The 19,578-nt window shown below is 41.6% G+C and overlaps 1 protein-coding gene across 2 annotated transcripts in view; it reads left to right on the top strand.

The window, feature by feature from the left end:
- fancm (FA complementation group M) overlaps positions 1-19,578 on the top strand; it is a 175,910-nt gene that overhangs the window by 141,118 nt on the left and 15,214 nt on the right. Inside the window, exons 14-18 of one of the 2 annotated variants that reach the window (XM_070879411.1) lie at positions 435-2,571; positions 9,652-9,734; positions 11,002-11,067; positions 11,753-11,854; positions 18,138-18,291. In XM_070879411.1, coding sequence (XP_070735512.1) covers positions 435-2,571; positions 9,652-9,734; positions 11,002-11,067; positions 11,753-11,854; positions 18,138-18,291 — 2,542 coding nt within the window. Of the gene's footprint in view, positions 1-434; positions 2,812-9,651; positions 9,735-11,001; positions 11,068-11,752; positions 11,855-18,137; positions 18,292-19,578 lie in introns of both variants that reach the window. The other variant, XM_070879410.1, reaches the window with a different exon arrangement.

Here is a 19,578-nt window from a genome sequence, read left to right as displayed (position 1 = left end):
CAGTTCATTCAGTATGGTTAATTGTTCAGGTCCTTTTTCTTGATTCACTGGCCATTACTTTTATCTTTTTCTGCCCTAAACCCAATCCCTGTACTCCTATCTGAATCGGAGCTTGAATGAGACACTTCTGAGTTAAATACCGGTAATGTCAGTCTGTTCCATAAGCTACTGACTCTAAGCATAAATAATTTATGCCATAAATTTAGGTTATGACTACTGGAGACCAGGAACTAACAATAAAACAAACTGTTAGAGAATAAGGGTAAAACACCGCAGATGCCTTTTTTCCCCCCTAAAGTCCTCCATCTTTTTATACTGTTAAGAGTTGTAATGTATAACTTCAAAATATGGGTATCAAATTTGTACACTATTTTCAAGTAAGGTTTGTTTCAACTGTCTAATCTTGCCTTTAATAATGTGTATTTCTGTTACAGAATGACTGCAGCTATTCATTAGACATTATGTCTTATTTAAATATGGATGATATTTTTGAAGCAACTCTCTCTCTACAACCCCAAGTTACATCTATTTCCATTGCAAATAATCGAGATAAACGTAAAATGGATCAGTTAATGAAGCCTAGACGTGAGAAAAAGAAATACATAAGTAATAGTGTGAAACAAAATAATTTGTGCACAGTAACGAATGACGATGAGGAATACTCTCTTTTTAACACCAGTAAAATAAAAAGGACAAAAGTTCATTGTTCGTCCTCTTGTCCTGAAACCGCAAACTCCAAAGAAACACAGAAGTCTCCATATTGTATTTCTAGGAATTGTCAAGACGAAGAAGTTGCATTTACCTCTAAAGGTGATGGATCAAAGCCAGGTGAACAGATCGATCAACCAGAGGGAGAAATTGAAGTGGACATAAATAGTGATGTACAGGAAGCGACTTGCTTCAGTGGGTCAAATACCTTGGAGAGTCGCATGAAAATCAGTTTGAATATAGATTTTGCTGAAAGCAAATCAACAAGCACTGAATGGAAAAGTGCTGGCATGAGGAAGAAAGAAAATGGAGAGTACCATCACCATGAACCAATAAATAATTACACAATGGGGGAAATAATAGCAGCTGGCTCGCACAATCTTTTTTCTAAATACCGTGAAGCAATCAGTGTCAATTCAGGACACAATAGACTAGTTAATGAAACAACAATTAATGGAATTAATCTCTCCAAACTGTTTTACCTCCCAGACTTTCTCATAACTCAGGACCACAGTCTGCAACAAAAATCCTCAAATACAGATCCAGGAAGAACCAGACATTCTTATTCACCAGTTGTTGAACATTCCAATTATGATTCAGTAAGACACGTTCCTACCAGTGTTGAAATGGTTTTGGAAAACGTAACATCATTTCTTAGTACGTCTCCCCCTTCATTAGATGGGTTTTCTTTTTGTGAAGAAGTAAATTATGAAGAAAATAGAAGGCAATCAGATATTTCACGAACACCACCAGTAAATGTTTTAAAACCTGACCAAGGAGACAAGCCATTCCTAGGTGGTTCACCACCAATCAATATTAAATCAACAGATTTAGTGACTTGCAGAGAGCCTGTGACCTTTTCTGAAGATTTGAGTAATCATGTTACCGCAGGATCCAGTCCTTCCTGGGATGATTTATTTGATAGTAATATTGAAGAAGATTTGGAACAAGATTGTAAAGCTCAATCAAGTGTAAACCAAGAAGAATTACTTGATCCTTCATACCAGTATTATAATTCAACTGATAAAAATAAAAGCAGAAACAGTAAGACCCTCAAGGATTCTATAAATGATGTATCATTTCTATATCAGAAGAGCTTGCCTTTGTTTGAAGATGAACCATCACTTGATGGCCTTTCTACTCTTTGCATTCCTGACTACAAAAATTGTGCAATCACACAGGATGTCTCTGGACTGCAGAGGCAGTCTACTGTGTCGGATGAACCACTACAAAATGCTCAAGCAGTCAGAAATAAAAGTTTGGAAAATGGAACAACTGAACACAATGTAACACACAGGTCACTTTTGCATAAATCATTTCAAAGACAGATGCTTTGTGAAAATTCATGCGTTGACCAGCATAGACCTGTTGCTGATGACCATAACATGTACAATTGTTCAGATGAACTATTTTCTGTTAACTTTGATCTAGGCTTTTCATTTGAAGAAATCGATGAAAATAGTGATGTCTTAATGACCAATAATATTTATAACAAAACCACTGAATTCTCTCAACATCTTGCAGGCAAATCATCTTCTGAAAACACAAAAGTAACAAAGACAGAACTAGATGAATGCACCCCTGGGATTTGGGAAAACTGCAGCAACATGGTTACTTCAAAATTATTTGCAGCAGGAACAAAAGTAATGAGAGATTGCTCAACACCAGTGTCTTTGAAACACACTCCCTTAAAAATAGAAACAGAAACATTACCTCATAATGAAAAACAACCTTTGACAACGCAAGAAGTTGCTCTGTTTTCTCCAATTTGTCAGCCTGATCATTGGGTCTCCTCTGCCATTTCTCCAACTTTTACATCCATTGCAACACCAGAAGAGAAAAGTTCCTCTTTCAAACTCCATGGTATGACTTCAATCAACCAACTGCTTAAAAACGATCTGGTGATTTCCCAGAATCCTACACTGAGCAATATTACAGAAGACTCTGAGGTTGTTAAAAAAGGAACCTCGTCTGAATCAGCAGCCTCTCCCAACACTTCTGTGAGCATTGTGAAATGTAGTACAAGTGAAATTCATGGAAAGAAGCCTTTTATAAGTAACAAACAAAATATTTTTCACAAAATTCTTGAATCACCTATCAATGGTAAGATACTTAATTTTAATTTTTGACCATGTTCTGAATTTTTAAAATTTCTATTGGGTATTGCTCAAATTTATGAATTCTATTTCAAATTAAGTCAGCCATTTCAGTTAAACCTTCTCCAGGAAATGCATTGCAATGCCAGGTTAGGCTTATGACTTTTGATTCAGGCTGCATTTACACTATAACTGTAGCATTGGTGCTAACTGAAAACCACTTTGTATTGATGATACAGTTGTGGTATAAGTATACCTTTAATGATTTAAGATTTAGTCTATGCCCCTGGGTTATTGAGGGAAAAAGTAGCCAGTGTACCTGCTCCAGATCATCTTGTGAATGTGTGTGTGTGTATATATTATATAACACATGTAGCTTATAGACCGGATCAGGCTCAGCTATGATGCCCATCTGTGCCTGCCAACATTCATTGTTCAACTCCCAGGTGAATACCGGCCACTTTCGTACCAAAAAGTGATTTGTGCCTGGGAGACCATACCCTACAAGTGCCTTTAGGAGCAGATGGAAGAAAATTGGTAAGGAAAAAGAGAAAAATGGGAGGGAGGAAATGATTTAAGCCGGCATCTTGCTTGATATACATCAGCAATAGAAAGCCAGGTTTGAATTTTTGTCATTCATTTGTTGCATCTATTTTTAAATATATTAAAAGAAGTCTTGAAACTCCGATTTTAATTTGAAGTGACCAAAGTGCTGTTAAAATACAAGGGATTGATATCTTCACATTGATACAAATGTTTGTACTTTCACATTCCCTGTAGTGCTTCAAATAATAAAGTAGCAAAATAGTAATAATGACTAAGACCTCGACTTCCCATTCCCTGCAGCTGCATGTACTCTAAGCGAAAAGTACAGAAACTTTAAACTATTAACAGAATTCCACTGTGAGCTGCAATAATGAATGCTCCTTTTGCAGCTGACTATGGAATTCTCTGCACCAGAGGCTGGATCATTGAATATATTTAAGGCGGAGATAGACAGATATTTGAGTGATGCGGGAATAAAGGGTTATGGGGAGTGGGCAGGGAAGTGGAGCTGAGGCCATGATCTTATTAAATGGAGCAGGCTCAAGGGACCACGTGGCCTATTCCTGCTCCTATTTCTTATGTTATGTTGTTATGATTCATTAGATTCAGTACTAGGCTCTGCACTGAAACCCAAACTTGCAGCTTTAGCTGACCATCTGATTTTTGACTAGATGAGGACTTTATAATATAGCTGAAACCCTTCTAAACTTGATTTATCCTTCATACCAGGCCCAAAGTTTTAATACAGACACCTTACTGAGACTCAGTGTTGAATTCAAGCAGAGGTGTACTACATGTGCTGAATCTTAGATTATTTCCATGGCCACATTTTTATTGTGTGCTTTTAAATGGTTGCACTGTTTATGTTGGGCAAGAATGTGCCATCCCTTTCTGAATAGGTTCCAGGATTAAACGATTTGTTTACTTCGATGGTTGGGAGTGAGGAGGAAAACCTGGAACAGATCAGTGCTCGGAATGTTCTGTCGAGCAATTTTGCCTTCATTATCATGGGGAGGGAGGGAGAAAGAACATTTTATTTACTGAGATAAGGCTAGGGTTCAAATGGATATTGCTGTGGTTTCTGATCCAACAAAGCAGTAAAACGCAATAGCTCAGATTTTCCCCTGCAGACTCCATCTTAGCAATTTTGCTGTAGCCCAAAACAACTGCATCCTGCCAGGATAACAACAGCCTTGGAGATTAGCAGTAAAGGGACAGTTGCAGGAGGAGCCAGACAACTATTACATTTATTCTGAAGCTCATGACTTTGGAATATTGAGAGGAAAGGTAAACCAGGCATAGATGTTTTTTTTTCCTTTTTTTTGGACGGGGAAAAGCACAGTCGTGGCTAAAACATAAATGGTAAGCCTCTTTATCCACAGATTGTCTTTCGGTCAGCTCTGGAAGCAGCAGTGCCATATTTTTATGGGGTATTTACTATTCCCCTGACCTGCATCTGCTCTTTTTTTTTACAAGAAATTCAGAGCCATTTGATACCAATTTGCATTCTTATACCTACTTGAATTGCAACCACCAGAAAATCTTGAGGATTTTCTACAGCATCATTCAGGCACAAAAAATGATTAATGCCCATTTTTCCCCTCTGCACCTGTTTTTTAGGTGCTGTTTGGTAAGCAGGGTTCTGGGAAAAACGACCCTAAAATGATCCTCTCTGTTTCTGGTTTTGTCTCATTAGCCTGTTGGGAATATATCTTTTCAATCCATGCTTTTACCTTTCCATTTCAATCTTATTTTTTAAAATCACATCGTGCATACTATGTCTGTGCTTTGCAGCTGTGAACTACTGCGGTTAATCAGTGTCTTTTTTCAGCTGTTTATTGTGGTTTTGTTATATTTATATACTACTGTAACCTCTGAAATCTAAATGATATTTACGCCTTTCCAAATGAGTTTCGCCAACCTTACAAAAATGTTCTTAAAATTTTACGTGTTGCATATTTGAAAGTAGATCTTCAGAACTCTACAGGGCTAGATACGCATAAAAACGCAAGATTTATACAATTTTTTTCTGAGTGCCACTGTAGCATTCAAAGCATTATAACAGTTGCATAATATTTCTGTTTCTCGAGTTTTAATACTGGGCTGACACTTGACTCGTCTTGTTGTTAAAATCTCTAAATCTTCTAAAAAAATTCAATTTGTCAAACTATATTTTGTGAAACTGCGGCTTTTTTCTTTTCTGCCTTTACGTTGTTATGAAATGACCAAAATGTTCTTCGTTGTTTCTGTACTATGCAGTGAGAAATCCTGATGTACAGCACCCCCTTCTGGAATTTTACTTTATGATTCAGTGATTGATATACTTTATGTAAAGCGAAATACCACTTGATTTTTGGAGAGAAAATATTTGATTCTTGAAAATACATATTTGCATCTTAACATTTTTCAATCACTGCCAACTCCTCGTTTCAAAGTAACCAATGATTCTCCACATTTGATTCATCCACAAATAATTTATTACTGAGCCCGAGAAATATTTCCAACATCTTACTTTGGAACTGATAAATATTTTCTCCCTCGATCATGTGACAGTACAATGGTTATTGGCACCAAAACACACCTTTTCCGTTTAATAGGTTTAATTTCAATGCCACTTTTAAATTTGATTACTTTGTTCTCGTTTTAGTGAGGTCATAGTATATGTTATAACGGATGATGTGTAGTGAGTAATTTCACGTGGGGATTCAACAACAACTGGCATTGACATATAGCACCTTTTAACATCGGAAAACATTCCAACGCACTTCACAGATGCATACGCAGACAGAAAATGGGCGCCAAGCCAAAGCTGGGGATATTGAGGGGTGATCAAAGGCTTGGCCAATAGGTGGATTTTAAGGAAGGTCTTAAAAGAGTAAAGGGAGGTGGAAAGACGAGTGGGTTTAGGGAGTGAATTCCAGAGTGTGGGGTCTAGACGGCTGACGAGGGCTGAAGCAAGTGGGGAGGGATGCCGAGGTCAGAGCCGGTGGTGTCGACAGTTTTGGGGGTGGGAATAGTAGGGAAGGAGGTGGTGAGAGATGGGGAGGGATAAGGTCATTAAGGGATTTAAGCATGAGGGTAAGAATATTAATTTGGAGGCATTGGGGAGACCAGGAGCCAATGTAGGTCAGCATGATGGAGTGGGACTTGGTGGGTGATAGATCACAGGCAGCACAGTTTTTGATGAGCTGGAGTTAAGAGTGTGGAGAATGAGAGTCTGGCCAGGAAAGCATTGGTAATGGCTAAATCTGGAGGTACAGGCATAGGTGAGGTGTTGAGACAGGGACACAGGGGGATGATGCTATGTAGATGGAAGTATGAAGGGAAGACAGTGGTGTCGGAAGCTAAGATTGGTCAAATAGGATAGAGGCTGTTTACAGTCTGGTTCAATGTGAGATGATGACCAGGGAGGGGGATGGAATTGTAAGAATGCGTAGTTTGTGGTGGGGCCTGAAAATGATGGCTTTGGTATCACTGGAGAAAATTGCGGCTCATTCAAGACTGGATGCCAGACAAGCAGTCTGACAATGCAGTGCATTAGTGAGATTGAGAGATGGAGGAGAAGTAGAGCTGGGTGTCGTCAGCATCAATGTGGAACCTCAACATGTTTGTGGATGATGTTGATGAAACGCAGCATGTAGATTGGAAAGAGGAAGGGCAAGGATATATTCTTGGGCGACTCTAGGTGATGTTTTGGGTTAGGAAGAGAAACCAATGTTGGAGATGCCCTGGCTATGATTGGATAGGTAAGAGTGGAACCTAGTGAGGAAAGTCCCACTGAGCTGGGCAAAGGAGGAGAGGTGTTGGAGGAGGATGATGCGGTTGATTGATTCAAAGACTCTTGAAAGGATGAGGTGGGAAAATTGGTCACTGTCACTGAGGATTAAGGCTAATTCAGAGTCGTAGCAGAGGCCGGAACTTAATTGGAGAGATTCAAACATAGAATTGCGGGAAAATTGGGCAGAAATTTGGGAGGCGACAACACATTCAACGACTCTGGAGAGGAAAGAGTTTGCAAACTTGGCGGTAGTTTCCAAGGAATGTGTACTGATTTTGGATGTTGTGTATATAAATTTAAGCATTGCTAGAATGGTTAATGCCATTTGAATTACTCAGTTGCTCCCTTCAAACCAGAGCATATTGAATACAATATTTTAGACATGATATGCACTGTGAGCCATTAAATGATTCACTGGTGTCCATTTAATGTGAAATAAAATGTTATTTATCTGTTAAACTAAGTCTCTCAAACTTTCAGATTTGGTCACACTGGTTTTGTTTGTTGAGCAGTTGTTTATGTGACAATGGGCCCAAGTTTCCACAAGAAAAAAAACGGGCGCCCCTCCGAGCTGGGCGCCCGTTTTTCGCGCCTAAAACGGCGCCTAAAAAAAATCCTCGGTATTCTCCACCTACTTACAGGTCCTCTGGCCCTCGGCGCAGCCAGCACGAGCTGTGGGGGGGGCGGAGCCAGGCAGTGCCGGGACCTCTGCACATGCATGCTACAGTGGGCACGCAAGTGCAGTAGCTCCAGGCGCCGAACTGTGTGGGAGGGGCCTGAAGCACGCAGCCCCTAGCCCTGGCTGAATGGCCTCACTGGGGCTGCGTGAATAAGGCTCCTCCCACGGCCAGCTCCTGCTCTCCGCCCCCGACAACACCCGCATCCCCACCCCCCCCCCCTGCCGACCAGACCTGACCCGACACCCGCCCCCCCCCCCGCCAACCAGACACCCGCTCTCTCTTTCCCCCCCCCCCCCCCCCCGACTGACCCGACTACCGGACTGGATCCGATCCGACCTGACCTCTCCCTCCCCCACCCCTCCCCTCTCCCTCCCCTCTCTCTCTCCCTCCCCTCTCTCCTCTCTCCCTCCCTCCCTCCCTCCCTCTCTCTCTCTCTCTCTCTCTCTCTCTCTCTCTCTCTCTCTCTCTCTCTCTCTCTCTCTCTCTCTCTCTCTCTCTCTCTCCCCCGCTCAGCGACACGAACGGCTTTCCCCCCCCCCCCCTCCCGCTCAGCGGCACGAACGGCTGCAGAATTCTCCCTGGCTGAAGCACTTTCACACAGGTAGGAAGATGGTTTATTTAATCTTTTCTTGGCTTATAAATGTTCAGGTTGGATTTATTTGTAGAAGTATAAATAAGGATTTATTGTCGAATTTAATGCGTTCCCTTCCCCCCCCCCCACCTCGTTCTGGACGCCTAATTTGTAACCTGCGCCTGATTTTTTAATGTGTAGAACAGGTTTTTTCAGTTCTACAAAAATCTTCACTTGCTCCATTCTACTTTAGTTTGGAGTACGTTTTCACTGTGGAAACTTTCAAATCAGGCGTCAGTGGCCGGACACGCCCCCTTTTGAAGAAAAAATTCTGTTCTAAACTAGAACTGTTCTACCTGACTAGAACTGCAGAAAAAAAAATGTGGAGAATTGCGATTTCTAAAATAGTCCGTTCTCCACCAGTTGCCCCTAAAAATCAGGTGCGAATCATGTGGAAACTTGGGCCCATAAACTTTATTAAAAAAATGAACTGGGCAAAACAGTTTAAATGAAATAAAAGTTGCACAGGACACTGAAAATATAGATGTATTAATTTACAAATCCACGAAAGAATCTCCCAGTTTATAGAGTGCTCCATTTTCCTCAGAATAACTTGACTCCCTGCTACACACTGAACATTGAATATTCCAGATTTTCCATATTGGTTTTCTTGTTTCCCCACCCTTGTTCCTCAAAAAAAAATTTGAAGTACTTAATATTTTCTTTTATCCTTTCTGCTTAATTTTACCATGAGTTTATTGTCCTAAAGAATATGTACTACACATTATGCCCAATATTAAATCATTAAGTGGCTGAAAACATAAACCTCTTGAGCATTTTTTATTCTGCCGTCTTCAAATTGATGGTACAAAGTGAAACAAAGTCAATTAACAGAAACCCAGTTGTGAACTCAAATTAACTGTCAAACTGTAGTTACTTACTGATGGCAAAACGAAGGCTGTACTTGAAATATTCAGACATGCACAGTATTCCCAGTGAACGAGTATTTATTCTGTAAGTAACAACTTGCTTTGTACGTAACGGGATTCTCTTCATATTTAAAAACAGCAGAACCACTTACTTGTCCTCGTGATTGGTCCATGTTACTTAATATGCATTAGTCAGCAATAGAAATCTATATAAAACTTTTTTCAAATGGGGGAAAAAAGTGTAAAGTTAAAAGACCATTAAGTAACAGTACTTTTTGTCCTCGGTATGAAAATATTTGTTCTACTATCAATTTTTAGAAAGGTAAAATGTTTCTTTCCTTAGGTGGATGCAACAGTGAGAGTGAAGATGAGGTGATCAGAAGACCTAGTAAAAGAATAAAACTCTGTGTTCTTGAGTCTCCTGAGGTGAGTCGATTTACATAATAACTGGCAACAATGTACATCATTTTTTAGGTTCATTCTAAATGGCATTTTTCTCATGTCAAAACTTGAGTAAAATGAATGTAGATTTTCTTTTAACTGAGAAATACAGGAAAGCACACTGGGTACTACAAATTCATAGTTCTGAGCTACTGACATAGGAGCAGGAGTAGGTCATTCAGCCACTTGAGCCTATTCCGCCATTCAGTTAGGTCATGGTTGATCTGTACCTCAACGCAATTTACCCGCCTTTGTTCCAGATCCTTTCCGATGGGCCATATGGCCTCCTTCTGTGCTGCATCATTTATGATATCTGTACCCAGCACAAAATCTAGCGATTTCACTCTTGAAAATTTTAATTTACCCAGCATCCACAGCCTTTGGGGGAGCAAGTTCCAGATTTCCATTATCCTTTGTGTGAAAAAGTGTTTCATGATTTCACTCCTAAATGGCCTGTCTCTAATGTTAGAATTGTGCCCCCTTATTCTGGATTTCCCCCACCAGAGAAAATAGTTTCTCTGAAATCTACCCTATCGAATTCCTTTTATTATTTTAAAACCTTGATGGGATCTGTCCTCAAACTTCTAAACGCAAGTTCATGCAACTTGTTCTCATAATTGAGCCCTTTAAGCTCTGGTATCATTCTGGTGAACCCTCCAAGGTTCAGTTGAATATACTACTCCAGATGGCATCTAACCCAAGGCTCTATGACTGAAGCATCATTTCCCAATGGGTGGAGAGGAGGACTCATTAAATAATGTAAAGGTTAAAGCTTGGTGGTATTAAACTGATTTGAATGTGGGCATATTTATGTTCATCATTGCATGTTGAAAGGCTAAAGCAGAAGTTGGAAGTATTGACAGCTGTGGGTACATAGCGGCACAGTCCAATGAGACTGCAGTGCATTGCGCTACATTCCTGGGACTCTAATGTTGATGTTGACAGTGCTGTTGCTAGGGGGAGGCCTTGATGCAGTTGAAGTCTGTCTCCCCATAGAAAGTGAATTACTCCAGCGGCATTAGGAGAGGTATAGCAACAAGTTGGTTTTCCTTTTGGAATGTGGCCAAAGGAAACCAAAGGATGGACAAAAAAAACTGGAGAGAGAAAAAGAATTGAAATTGAAGCTGTTCTACACACAGCTGAGAAAATGGAAGCTGACATTCTTGCCTGTGTTGCTGGTGATGAGCAATGTTGTTTCCATGATCAGTAGTATAAAATAATTACATTTTCATGCAAGTATTCTGCGTTGCAGGTGATGAATACCAGTGATATTGACTCACCTGTTTTGGCTGATCGAAAACCCAGGAAAATGCTTAATGTATGTAAATAATTTTAAAATTCTTGTGGAGCATGCATATAATTATGGAAAAGATTTCCTATGGTGCCAGGATGTGAACCCATTGTTCATTATTGACACAATCTGGAAGATGAGGGGCTTAAAGCCAACTCTGTAGCTTTATTTTCCGATCATTGTAAATGGACGTCATTGCCTCGATCTTTTTCAGAAGGATGTGTGAAAAATTGAGTCCTGTTCTCAGGAACTTATTCTTTCTGGAAAGTCAATCTGATGCTTTTGAAAATAAATTTACCATTGCCATCGTTGACTTGAGATTAAATAAAATACATGATTGTATTGGATAAATTATCTTTTGGGTATTGTTGTGAATTTACTTAAATTATAACTAGCCTTCAAAATATAGGAGAAACTAATGCTGTGAGAGCTGAATGTTTTTTTTATTATTTTGTAGTTTTGCACACACATGTTCAACAGAAGTTCTACATGAAACCATTACTGCATTACGTTTATAACCCAAAAGCATAGTTTTTGAGACATAGCATATGCTTCTGATTGTTTGAAACTGCATTTCATCTATTCGTAAGATGTGCAATGATTTCCACTGATTCACAGCTAGGCTCTTGTACACATTACTGAAGTGTCAGCTAAATATTTTGGTGACGGAAATGGGACTGAACCTTGATTTGTGGATGATTTAACTTCACAGTTAGGCTTCACAGACAGTGAAGATGATGATTTTAGGGCAACTTCAACCAAGAATAATAAAGATACCAAATTGTCCAGAAGCATTCATCGTTCTTGGAGGAAGGTAGGTGCAGTCCTAGTAACATATTCAATTATTGCATAAAGCAGTATATTAACTTTTTTTGATATATTTTGTAAGTCAGTGATTTGTTGTTAAGATGTAGTATCAATACACAAGACAAATATTAGTATTGCATATAGTTGTAGGACAGAATCATCTATTAAGGACAAAAACATCATATTGCAGATGCTGGAAATATGAAATAAAGACAGGAAATGCTTAGCAGGTCAGGCAGCATCTGAAGAGAGATGTTTGTGCTGACATAAGACCATCGACCTGAAATGCTAACTCTCTTTCTCTCGCGACACATGCTGCCTGATCTGCTGAGTGTTTCTAGCATTTTCTGTTTTTATTATCAATTAAGGATTTTGCTAGTTAAATATAATTTACATATTTAGAGAATACATAATGGTTTTGAGCTTAGCTACTGTAGAACTCGATTTGGTCAATCCTTTTTTTTTTAAAAAGACTGGCTACCATGGAAACATAACCTTGGGCAGAAGTCATAGCAGTTTTTTTTCAAGTTACTTTGAAGTGGCTGTTTTTCATATAAATGAATTATCAGAATTCTCTGACGTGCACTAATCACAAGATTTGAGTTTGAGAATGGGCTTCTTTATTGCAGACTTGACTTTTCCCCTCCAGCTACACCATACTCTGGCCACATGTTTCCACATGATTTGCTCCTGATTTTTAGGAGCAACTGGTGTAGAACGGAGTATCTTAGAAATCGGAATTCTCCACATTTAGTTTTCTGCAGTTCTAGTCAGGTAGAATAGTTTCACTTTGGAACAGAATTTTTTTTTCAAAAGGGGGCGTGTCCGGCCACTGACGCCTGATTTCAAAGTTTCCACAGTGAAAACATACTCCAAACTAACTTAGAATGGAGTAAGTGAAGATTTTTGTACGCTTGAAAAAACCTTGTCTACACTTTAAAAAAATCAGGCGCAGGTTACAAATTAGGCGTAGGGAACGAGGTGGGGGGGAAGGGAAGTCATTAAATTCTACAATCAATCCTTAGTTATACTTATACAAATATTATACAAATAAATCCAACCTGAATAAAAATTTATAAGCAAAGAAAAGATTAAATAAACCATGTTCCTACCTGTGTGAAAGTGCTTCAGGCAGGCCTTTCAGGCAGCGGTGTGGCGTCAGTGTCTCGACGGCAGCAAGCAGCTTTCGAGCTGAGCTGCAGTGCTTGAGGCAGGGGTGTGGCGTCAGTGTCTCGTCTCGACGGCAGCGGCAGGCAGCAAGCAGCCTTTAAGCTGAGCTGCCGTGCTTGAGGCAGGCCTTCATTCCCCGCGAAGATGCAGCACCCGGACGGACTTGAGGCCATTCGGCCATGGGATTGCAGCGGCGTCAGTGGCTGGCCGGGAGCCGAAGAATGAACACAGGACACACTCAGCTGCAGATTTAAAATTCTTTAGGCCGCTCGGCCACGCTTATGGGGCGGCGTCAATGGCTCGAAGGCAGCCGAAGAATCAGGAGCGGACGTGAGGCCATTCGGCCATGGGATTGTAGCGGCATCAGTGGCTGGCCGGGAGCCGAAGAAAGAACAGCAGCAGCCTTCGAGCTGTGAGGGGGACTGACTGAGGCCATTTGGACAGGGAGAGGCAGCCACATCGACATCTTTATATTTAAATTTGCACAATGGGTGCTGCATTGTCAACACCACATATTATGCAATGGTTTGCTTCCTCATGCAAGAAATTCTTTGTTCTTGGTGGACGTTGATCCATTGCAAAGTTGAATTGGCACTTTTATTTCTCCAAACACACAGTCCTTAATTTGCAGGCACCGGTTCTGCAAGTTTAGCAGTGAAAAGCTGAACTCACTGATTTCAGCAGGTGATTTATTCAGCAGTGCTGCTAAAAGCACTCCCTCACACACAGAAATATCAAGAAAATTAAAATACAAGCCTTTGCAGGGGCCCAAGAAACAAATCTTCACTTTTTCTGCAGTACTTTTAAAAATGGCCGAGTGCCAATGTTTACTTCAGACTGCGCGTGCGCGAACGCTCCAATGCGCACGCGCAGGGTTGCCGGCACCAAGAAGCCTCATTTTAATTGTACCCGCCCCCTCCTACTTACAAAATCGGCGCGAATGGTAGGCTCCGCCCCCTGTGCGCCGCGCCAAGGAGCTCGAGAATACCGCACTTTTTTTCCGGCACCGTTTTCGGCGCGAAAAACAGGCGCCCAGCTCTGAGGTGCGCCTTTTTCGCCGCGTCTGGAAACTTGGGGCCATAATTACTAAGCTTTTGACTATAGTCCGTACTGTAGGTTGTAAGAGAATTACTTCCTTTTGCTGAGTGATATGTCATCATGTATTTTGGCATTGCAATGCTTAGTAATTGATTTTTGTTACGAAAAAATGAAGTTGGGCAATTGTGACCAGTATAAAATTGGGTAGCTCCAGTTATAAGAACATAAGAATTAGGAGCAGGAGCATGCAATCGGCCCCTTGAGCCTGCTCCCCATTCAATGAGATCATAGCTGATTTTCTACCTCAACACCACTTCTCCCCATATCCCTTAATTCCCTTAAAGCCAAAAAATCTATCTATCTCTGTCTTGAATATACTCAAAGACCGAACCTCCATAATCCTCCGGGGTAGAGAATTTCAAAGATTCACACCCTCTGAGTGAAGAAGTTTCTCCTCATCTCAGTCCTAAATGGCTGACCCCTTATTCGGAGAGTGAGGGAAGATAGATTATGAAAGTAAACTAGCATGAAATAAAAGCAGATAGTAAGAGTTTCTACAGGTACATAAAAAGGGAAAGAGTGGTTAAAGTAAATGTTGGTCCCCTAGAGGATGAGATGGGGATCAGGGAAATGGCAGAGATGTTGAACAAATATTTGGTATCGGTCTTCATGATAGAAGACACTCAAAAAAATCCAAATAGTGATTAATCAAGAGGCTATAGGGAGAGAGGAACCTAATACAATTACTATCACTAAAGAAATAGTATTCAGTAAATTAATGGGGCTAAAGGCAAACAAGGCCCTTGGACCTGATGGCTTATGGCTTACATCCTAGGGTCTTAAAAGAAGTGGCTGCAGAGATAGTGGATGCATTGGTTGTAATCTACCAAAATTGCCTGGATTCTGGGGAGGTCCCAGCGCATTGGAAAACCGCAAATGTAACACCCCTATTTAAAAAAGGAGGCAGGAAACTATAACCAGTTAGCCTAACATCTGTCGTTGGGAAAATGCTGGAGTCCATTATTAAGGAAGCAGTAGCAGTACATTTGGAAAAGCATAATTCAATCAAGCAGAGTCAGCATGGTTTTATGAAAGGGAAATCATGTTTGACAGATTTTCTGGAGTTCTTTGAGGATGTAATGAGCAGAGTGAATAAGGGGTAACCAATGGATGTGGTATATTTGGATTTCCAGAAGGCATTCGATAAGGTGCCACATAAAAGGTTACTGCCATACCCTTGGTACTCCAATATTTCCGGGAGGTTTTTCGTGTCTTCTTCCATGTATAATTTCTCTGCCATTTCCTTATTTCCCCCCCCCCCCCCCCCATTATAATTTCTCCTATCTCAGCCGGTAGGGGACCCATGTTTACTTTTGGTAATCTTTTCCTTTTTACTTACCTATAGAAACTTTTACAGTCTTTTTATGTCTCTCACTAGTTTACTCTCGTATTCTATTTTCCCTTTCTTTATCAATTTCTTGATCCTCCTTTGCTGAATTCTAAAATCCTCCCAATCCTCAAGCTTACTGCTCTTTTATGCAACGTTATAATCCTCTTCCTTTGATCTTATACTATCTTTAACTTGCTAGCTACAGTTGGACCACTTTTTCTGTTTTTGTGCCTTAAAGGATGTTATGGGTGAAGTAAGACTGGATCTGGGAAAAATAGAGGGAGGGAGGAATGCCTGTCTTTTTTAACCTGGAACCCAAGTGATTTTTTTCAGTGCATCTATTTCAACAGCAATAATTTCTTGCATTTATATAGTACCTTTTAAGGTAATAAAACATTCTAAGATGCTTAATTCAATGTTATCAGTTTCTGTATTACCCTCTCGCCGCCCCCCCCCCTCCCCAGACAGTACAGCTTGGCACAGAAACTCAACATGTGAAGAATTTTGGGTTTGAACAAACCATGCCACCCATTCCAGTTCCATAACTCATTGTTTGTGTGGATTCTCAACACCAAGAAAGAATGGCATTTATTTGACACGTTTCATATCCTCAGGATGTCCCAAAGTGCTTCAAAGCCTATGGATTGCTTTTGAAGTGTTGGCAAGCGCAGCTGCTAATTTGCGCACAGGAAAGTGCCACGAAGAGCAAAGAAGATAAATAACCAGCTTATCTTTTCTTTGACTGTAGGCCAGAAAATCTCTCATGCTTTGTATAGTACTTATTATATCTTTTACATGATCAAGTAGATAGGGCCTCAGTTTAACACCACATTCTAAAGAAGGTACCTCTGACAATGCAGCATTTCCTCAAGACTGCACTGAGATGTCGGCCTAGATTATGTGCTCAACTCTCATGTAAAAAGATTATGGGCCCAAGTTTCCATACGCGCCTAGAACGGCGCAGTCCCGACCTGGACGCCCGTTTTTCGCGCCACAAAGTGCGCCTAAAAAATCCTCCGTATTCTCCACCTCCCTGCAGGTCCTCTGGCCCTCGGCGCAGCGCAGCACGAGCTGTAGGGGGGCGGAGCCAGGTCCCTGCGCTGAAAACAGTGCCGGGACCTCTGCACATGCGCTACAGTGGGCACGCAAGTGCAGTAGCTCCAGGCGCCAAACTGTGTGGGAGGGGCCCGAAGCACGCAGCCCCTAGCCCTGGCCGAATGGCCTCACTGGGGCTGCATGAATAAGGCTCCTCCCACGGCCAGCTCCTGCTCCCCCGACCCAACACTCGCTCCCCCCCCCCCTGCCTCCGGACCACACCCGCTCCCCCCCCCCCCCCGCCTCCGGACCAGACCCGACACCTGCCTCCCCCCCGGCCTCCGGATCAGACCCGACACCTGCTCCCCCCCCCCTCCCTCCCTGCCTCCGGACCAGACCCGACACCCGCTTTCCCCCCCCCCCGCCCCCTGACTGGACCCGACCCGACCCGCGCTCCTGTTCCCGCTCCCCGCCTGCACCCGACCCGACCCGCGCTCCTGTTCCCGCTCCCCACCTCCCCGACTGGACCCGACCCGACCCGCGCTCCTGTTCCCGCTCCGCCCCCCCCCCCCCCCCCCCGACTGGACCCGACCCGACCCGCACTCCTGTTCCCGCTCCCCGCCCCCCCGACTGGACCCGACCCGACCTGACCCGCGCTCCTGTTCCCGTTCCCCGACCCATCCCGACCCGACTCCCGCTCCCGGACTGGATCCGACCTGACCTCCCTCCCTCCCTCTCTTTCCCCCCCCTCCCTCCCTCTCTTTCCCCCCCCTCCCTCCCTCTCTTTCCCCCCCCCCCCTCCCTCCCTCCCCCTCCCCTCCCCGACCCAACCCAACGCCACCTACCTGTAAATCTGGTGCTGGGGACGGGCCCTGCCCGAAGTCTCGGGCCGGCCCGTTCAGCCTTCGGTCCCGAAAGGCCTGCCTGAAGCACTTTCACACAGGTAGGAAGATGGTTTATTTAATCTTTTCTTTGCTTATAAATGTTTATTCAGGTTGGATTTATTTGTATAATATTTGTATAAGTATAAATAAGGATTTATTATAGAATTTAATGACTTCCCTTCCCCCTCCCCCCCCCCCCCCCCCACACCTCGTTCTGGACGCCTAATTTGTAACCTGCGCCTGATTTTTTAATGTGTAGAACAGGTTTTTTCAGTTCTACAAAAATCTTCACTTGCTCCATTCTACTTTAGTTTGGAGTACGTTTTCACTGTGGAAACTTTCAAATCAAGCGTCAGTGGCCGGACACGCCCCCTTTTGAAGAAAAAATTCTGTTCCAAAGTAGAACTGTTCTACCTGACTAGAACTGCAGAAAAAAAAATGTGGAGAATTGCGATTTCTAAGATAGTCCGTTCTCCACTAGTTGCTCCTAAAAATCAGGCGCAAATCATGTGGAAACTTGGGCCCAATATGCTGTCTTTTTTGTATGTTCATATCCATCAAAACAGTTGTACAGTATTCACTCCACACACTGATCTGTACAAGTGTAACATCTCAAATTCTAAAAGTCCCTATACTGCTATTTTTAGATGGAGTACCATTTGGTGTCGATATAACTTTTCTATTGTAAGGCATGTATCTGGAATTTTCTGATGGCAAAGGATTGTTACTTAAATATAGTTATTAATTGGCAGCTGTCTTGCTTTTTCCGTTAGCATGCTGCTCGACAGTTTCTTGACGAAGAGGCTGAACTTTCCTCGGAGGGAGCAGAAAATGTGTCCTCTGATGAAGATGATTCTGACAACAACAACAATACTTCTTTGAAACATTTCATCAATGATGAATCCCAGCTTTCACAAGTTATAAGTGGTAATTTTCTGAAACATTTAAAAATCTGAAATGAAGGTCTCATTAGTTAATGTTTACAGAGATCACAGTTCTGTTCACATTATTTGGAACTGTATTTTTTGCAAACATAAATTAGAATAGATGGCTGTGACTCTATCCAGTGAATAGCTGAGCAAAATAGACCAGAAAGATTTGATGCCTGGTCTGTGTTGAGTTAGCTGATCTCAGCTAGGGTGCTTACAGGAGTGCTACAATGACCTCAGTGGTTAATGTGTGTATACCAGTTTAAGACAGGATCAGGTTTAGCTTTGAAGCCATTACAGTCGAATAGCCTGCAGAGGTTCATATAAATAATAGCCACTTTACGCAAGTTACTGGAATGTGCCTAGCATCCACGGAGCCACGCCCTAGAAAATAGTCAACGTGTTCAAAAGAGGAAGTCAACAGGGAAAATTGGCATAAAAACAAATAAATTAGAAGTAAGTCTAACCAGAAGACACAGATTTAAGATAATTGGCAAAAATTTCTGGGGGGAAATGAGGAGAATTTTTTAATGCAGCAAGTTGCTATGATTTGGAATGCACTACCCGAATAGTAACTTTCAAAAGGGAATTTAATATATACCTAAAGGAGAAATTTGCAGGGCTATGGGCAAAGAGCAGGGAAGTGGGATTACTTGAATAGCTCCTTCAAAGAGCCGACACAGACGCAATGAGCCAAATAGTCTCCTGTGCTGTATATTTTTATGATTCTATTCTGTAGTGTTTTAAGATTTGGGATTGAAGACTATTTAAGTAAAAAAAAAATTCAGTGGAATTTATGATTTTAGTATTTCTGTGACCATGGGCATGTTATCTGAAGTGCAGTTGTCAAAGTGTTGTAAAGTTGGATTATTGTTCTAAGGCAGAGGGTAGAATGGGAAATGCCTATTTTTTTTTCTCAGTAATTAACCTACTGGCAAAATTGCAGGAATGTGCCTCTTTGAAATGTGTTATTTCTGAGAATATGATTTTGTTAAAGGTTAATTAATTTTGGAGAAAAGCATTTACATTTAAATTCCATTGTGATGACTCTGCTATTTTATGTTGAGTTTCATATTAAATTATCTGGCAGATTACCTCTGCAACCTAATTGATCTAGACTGACACAAGTACTGGCAATTCCTCATCTATAAAAACTTCTCTCTTCGTAGAAGAGTGTGCACAGTGACCGTGCACTGACAATTTTGTTTCTACTTGGGCAAAACCAGCTCCTACTCAAATTAGCACTAGGTCACACCTTCAAATTGAATTGGGAGGAATTACTTTA

Source organism: Pristiophorus japonicus, chromosome 4 (assembly GCF_044704955.1).
Source record: "Pristiophorus japonicus isolate sPriJap1 chromosome 4, sPriJap1.hap1, whole genome shotgun sequence".
NCBI classification, from domain to species: domain Eukaryota; kingdom Metazoa; phylum Chordata; class Chondrichthyes; family Pristiophoridae; genus Pristiophorus; species Pristiophorus japonicus.
The sequence above is the reverse complement of the archived record's forward strand: the minus strand, read 5'-3'. Positions and strand labels throughout refer to the sequence as shown.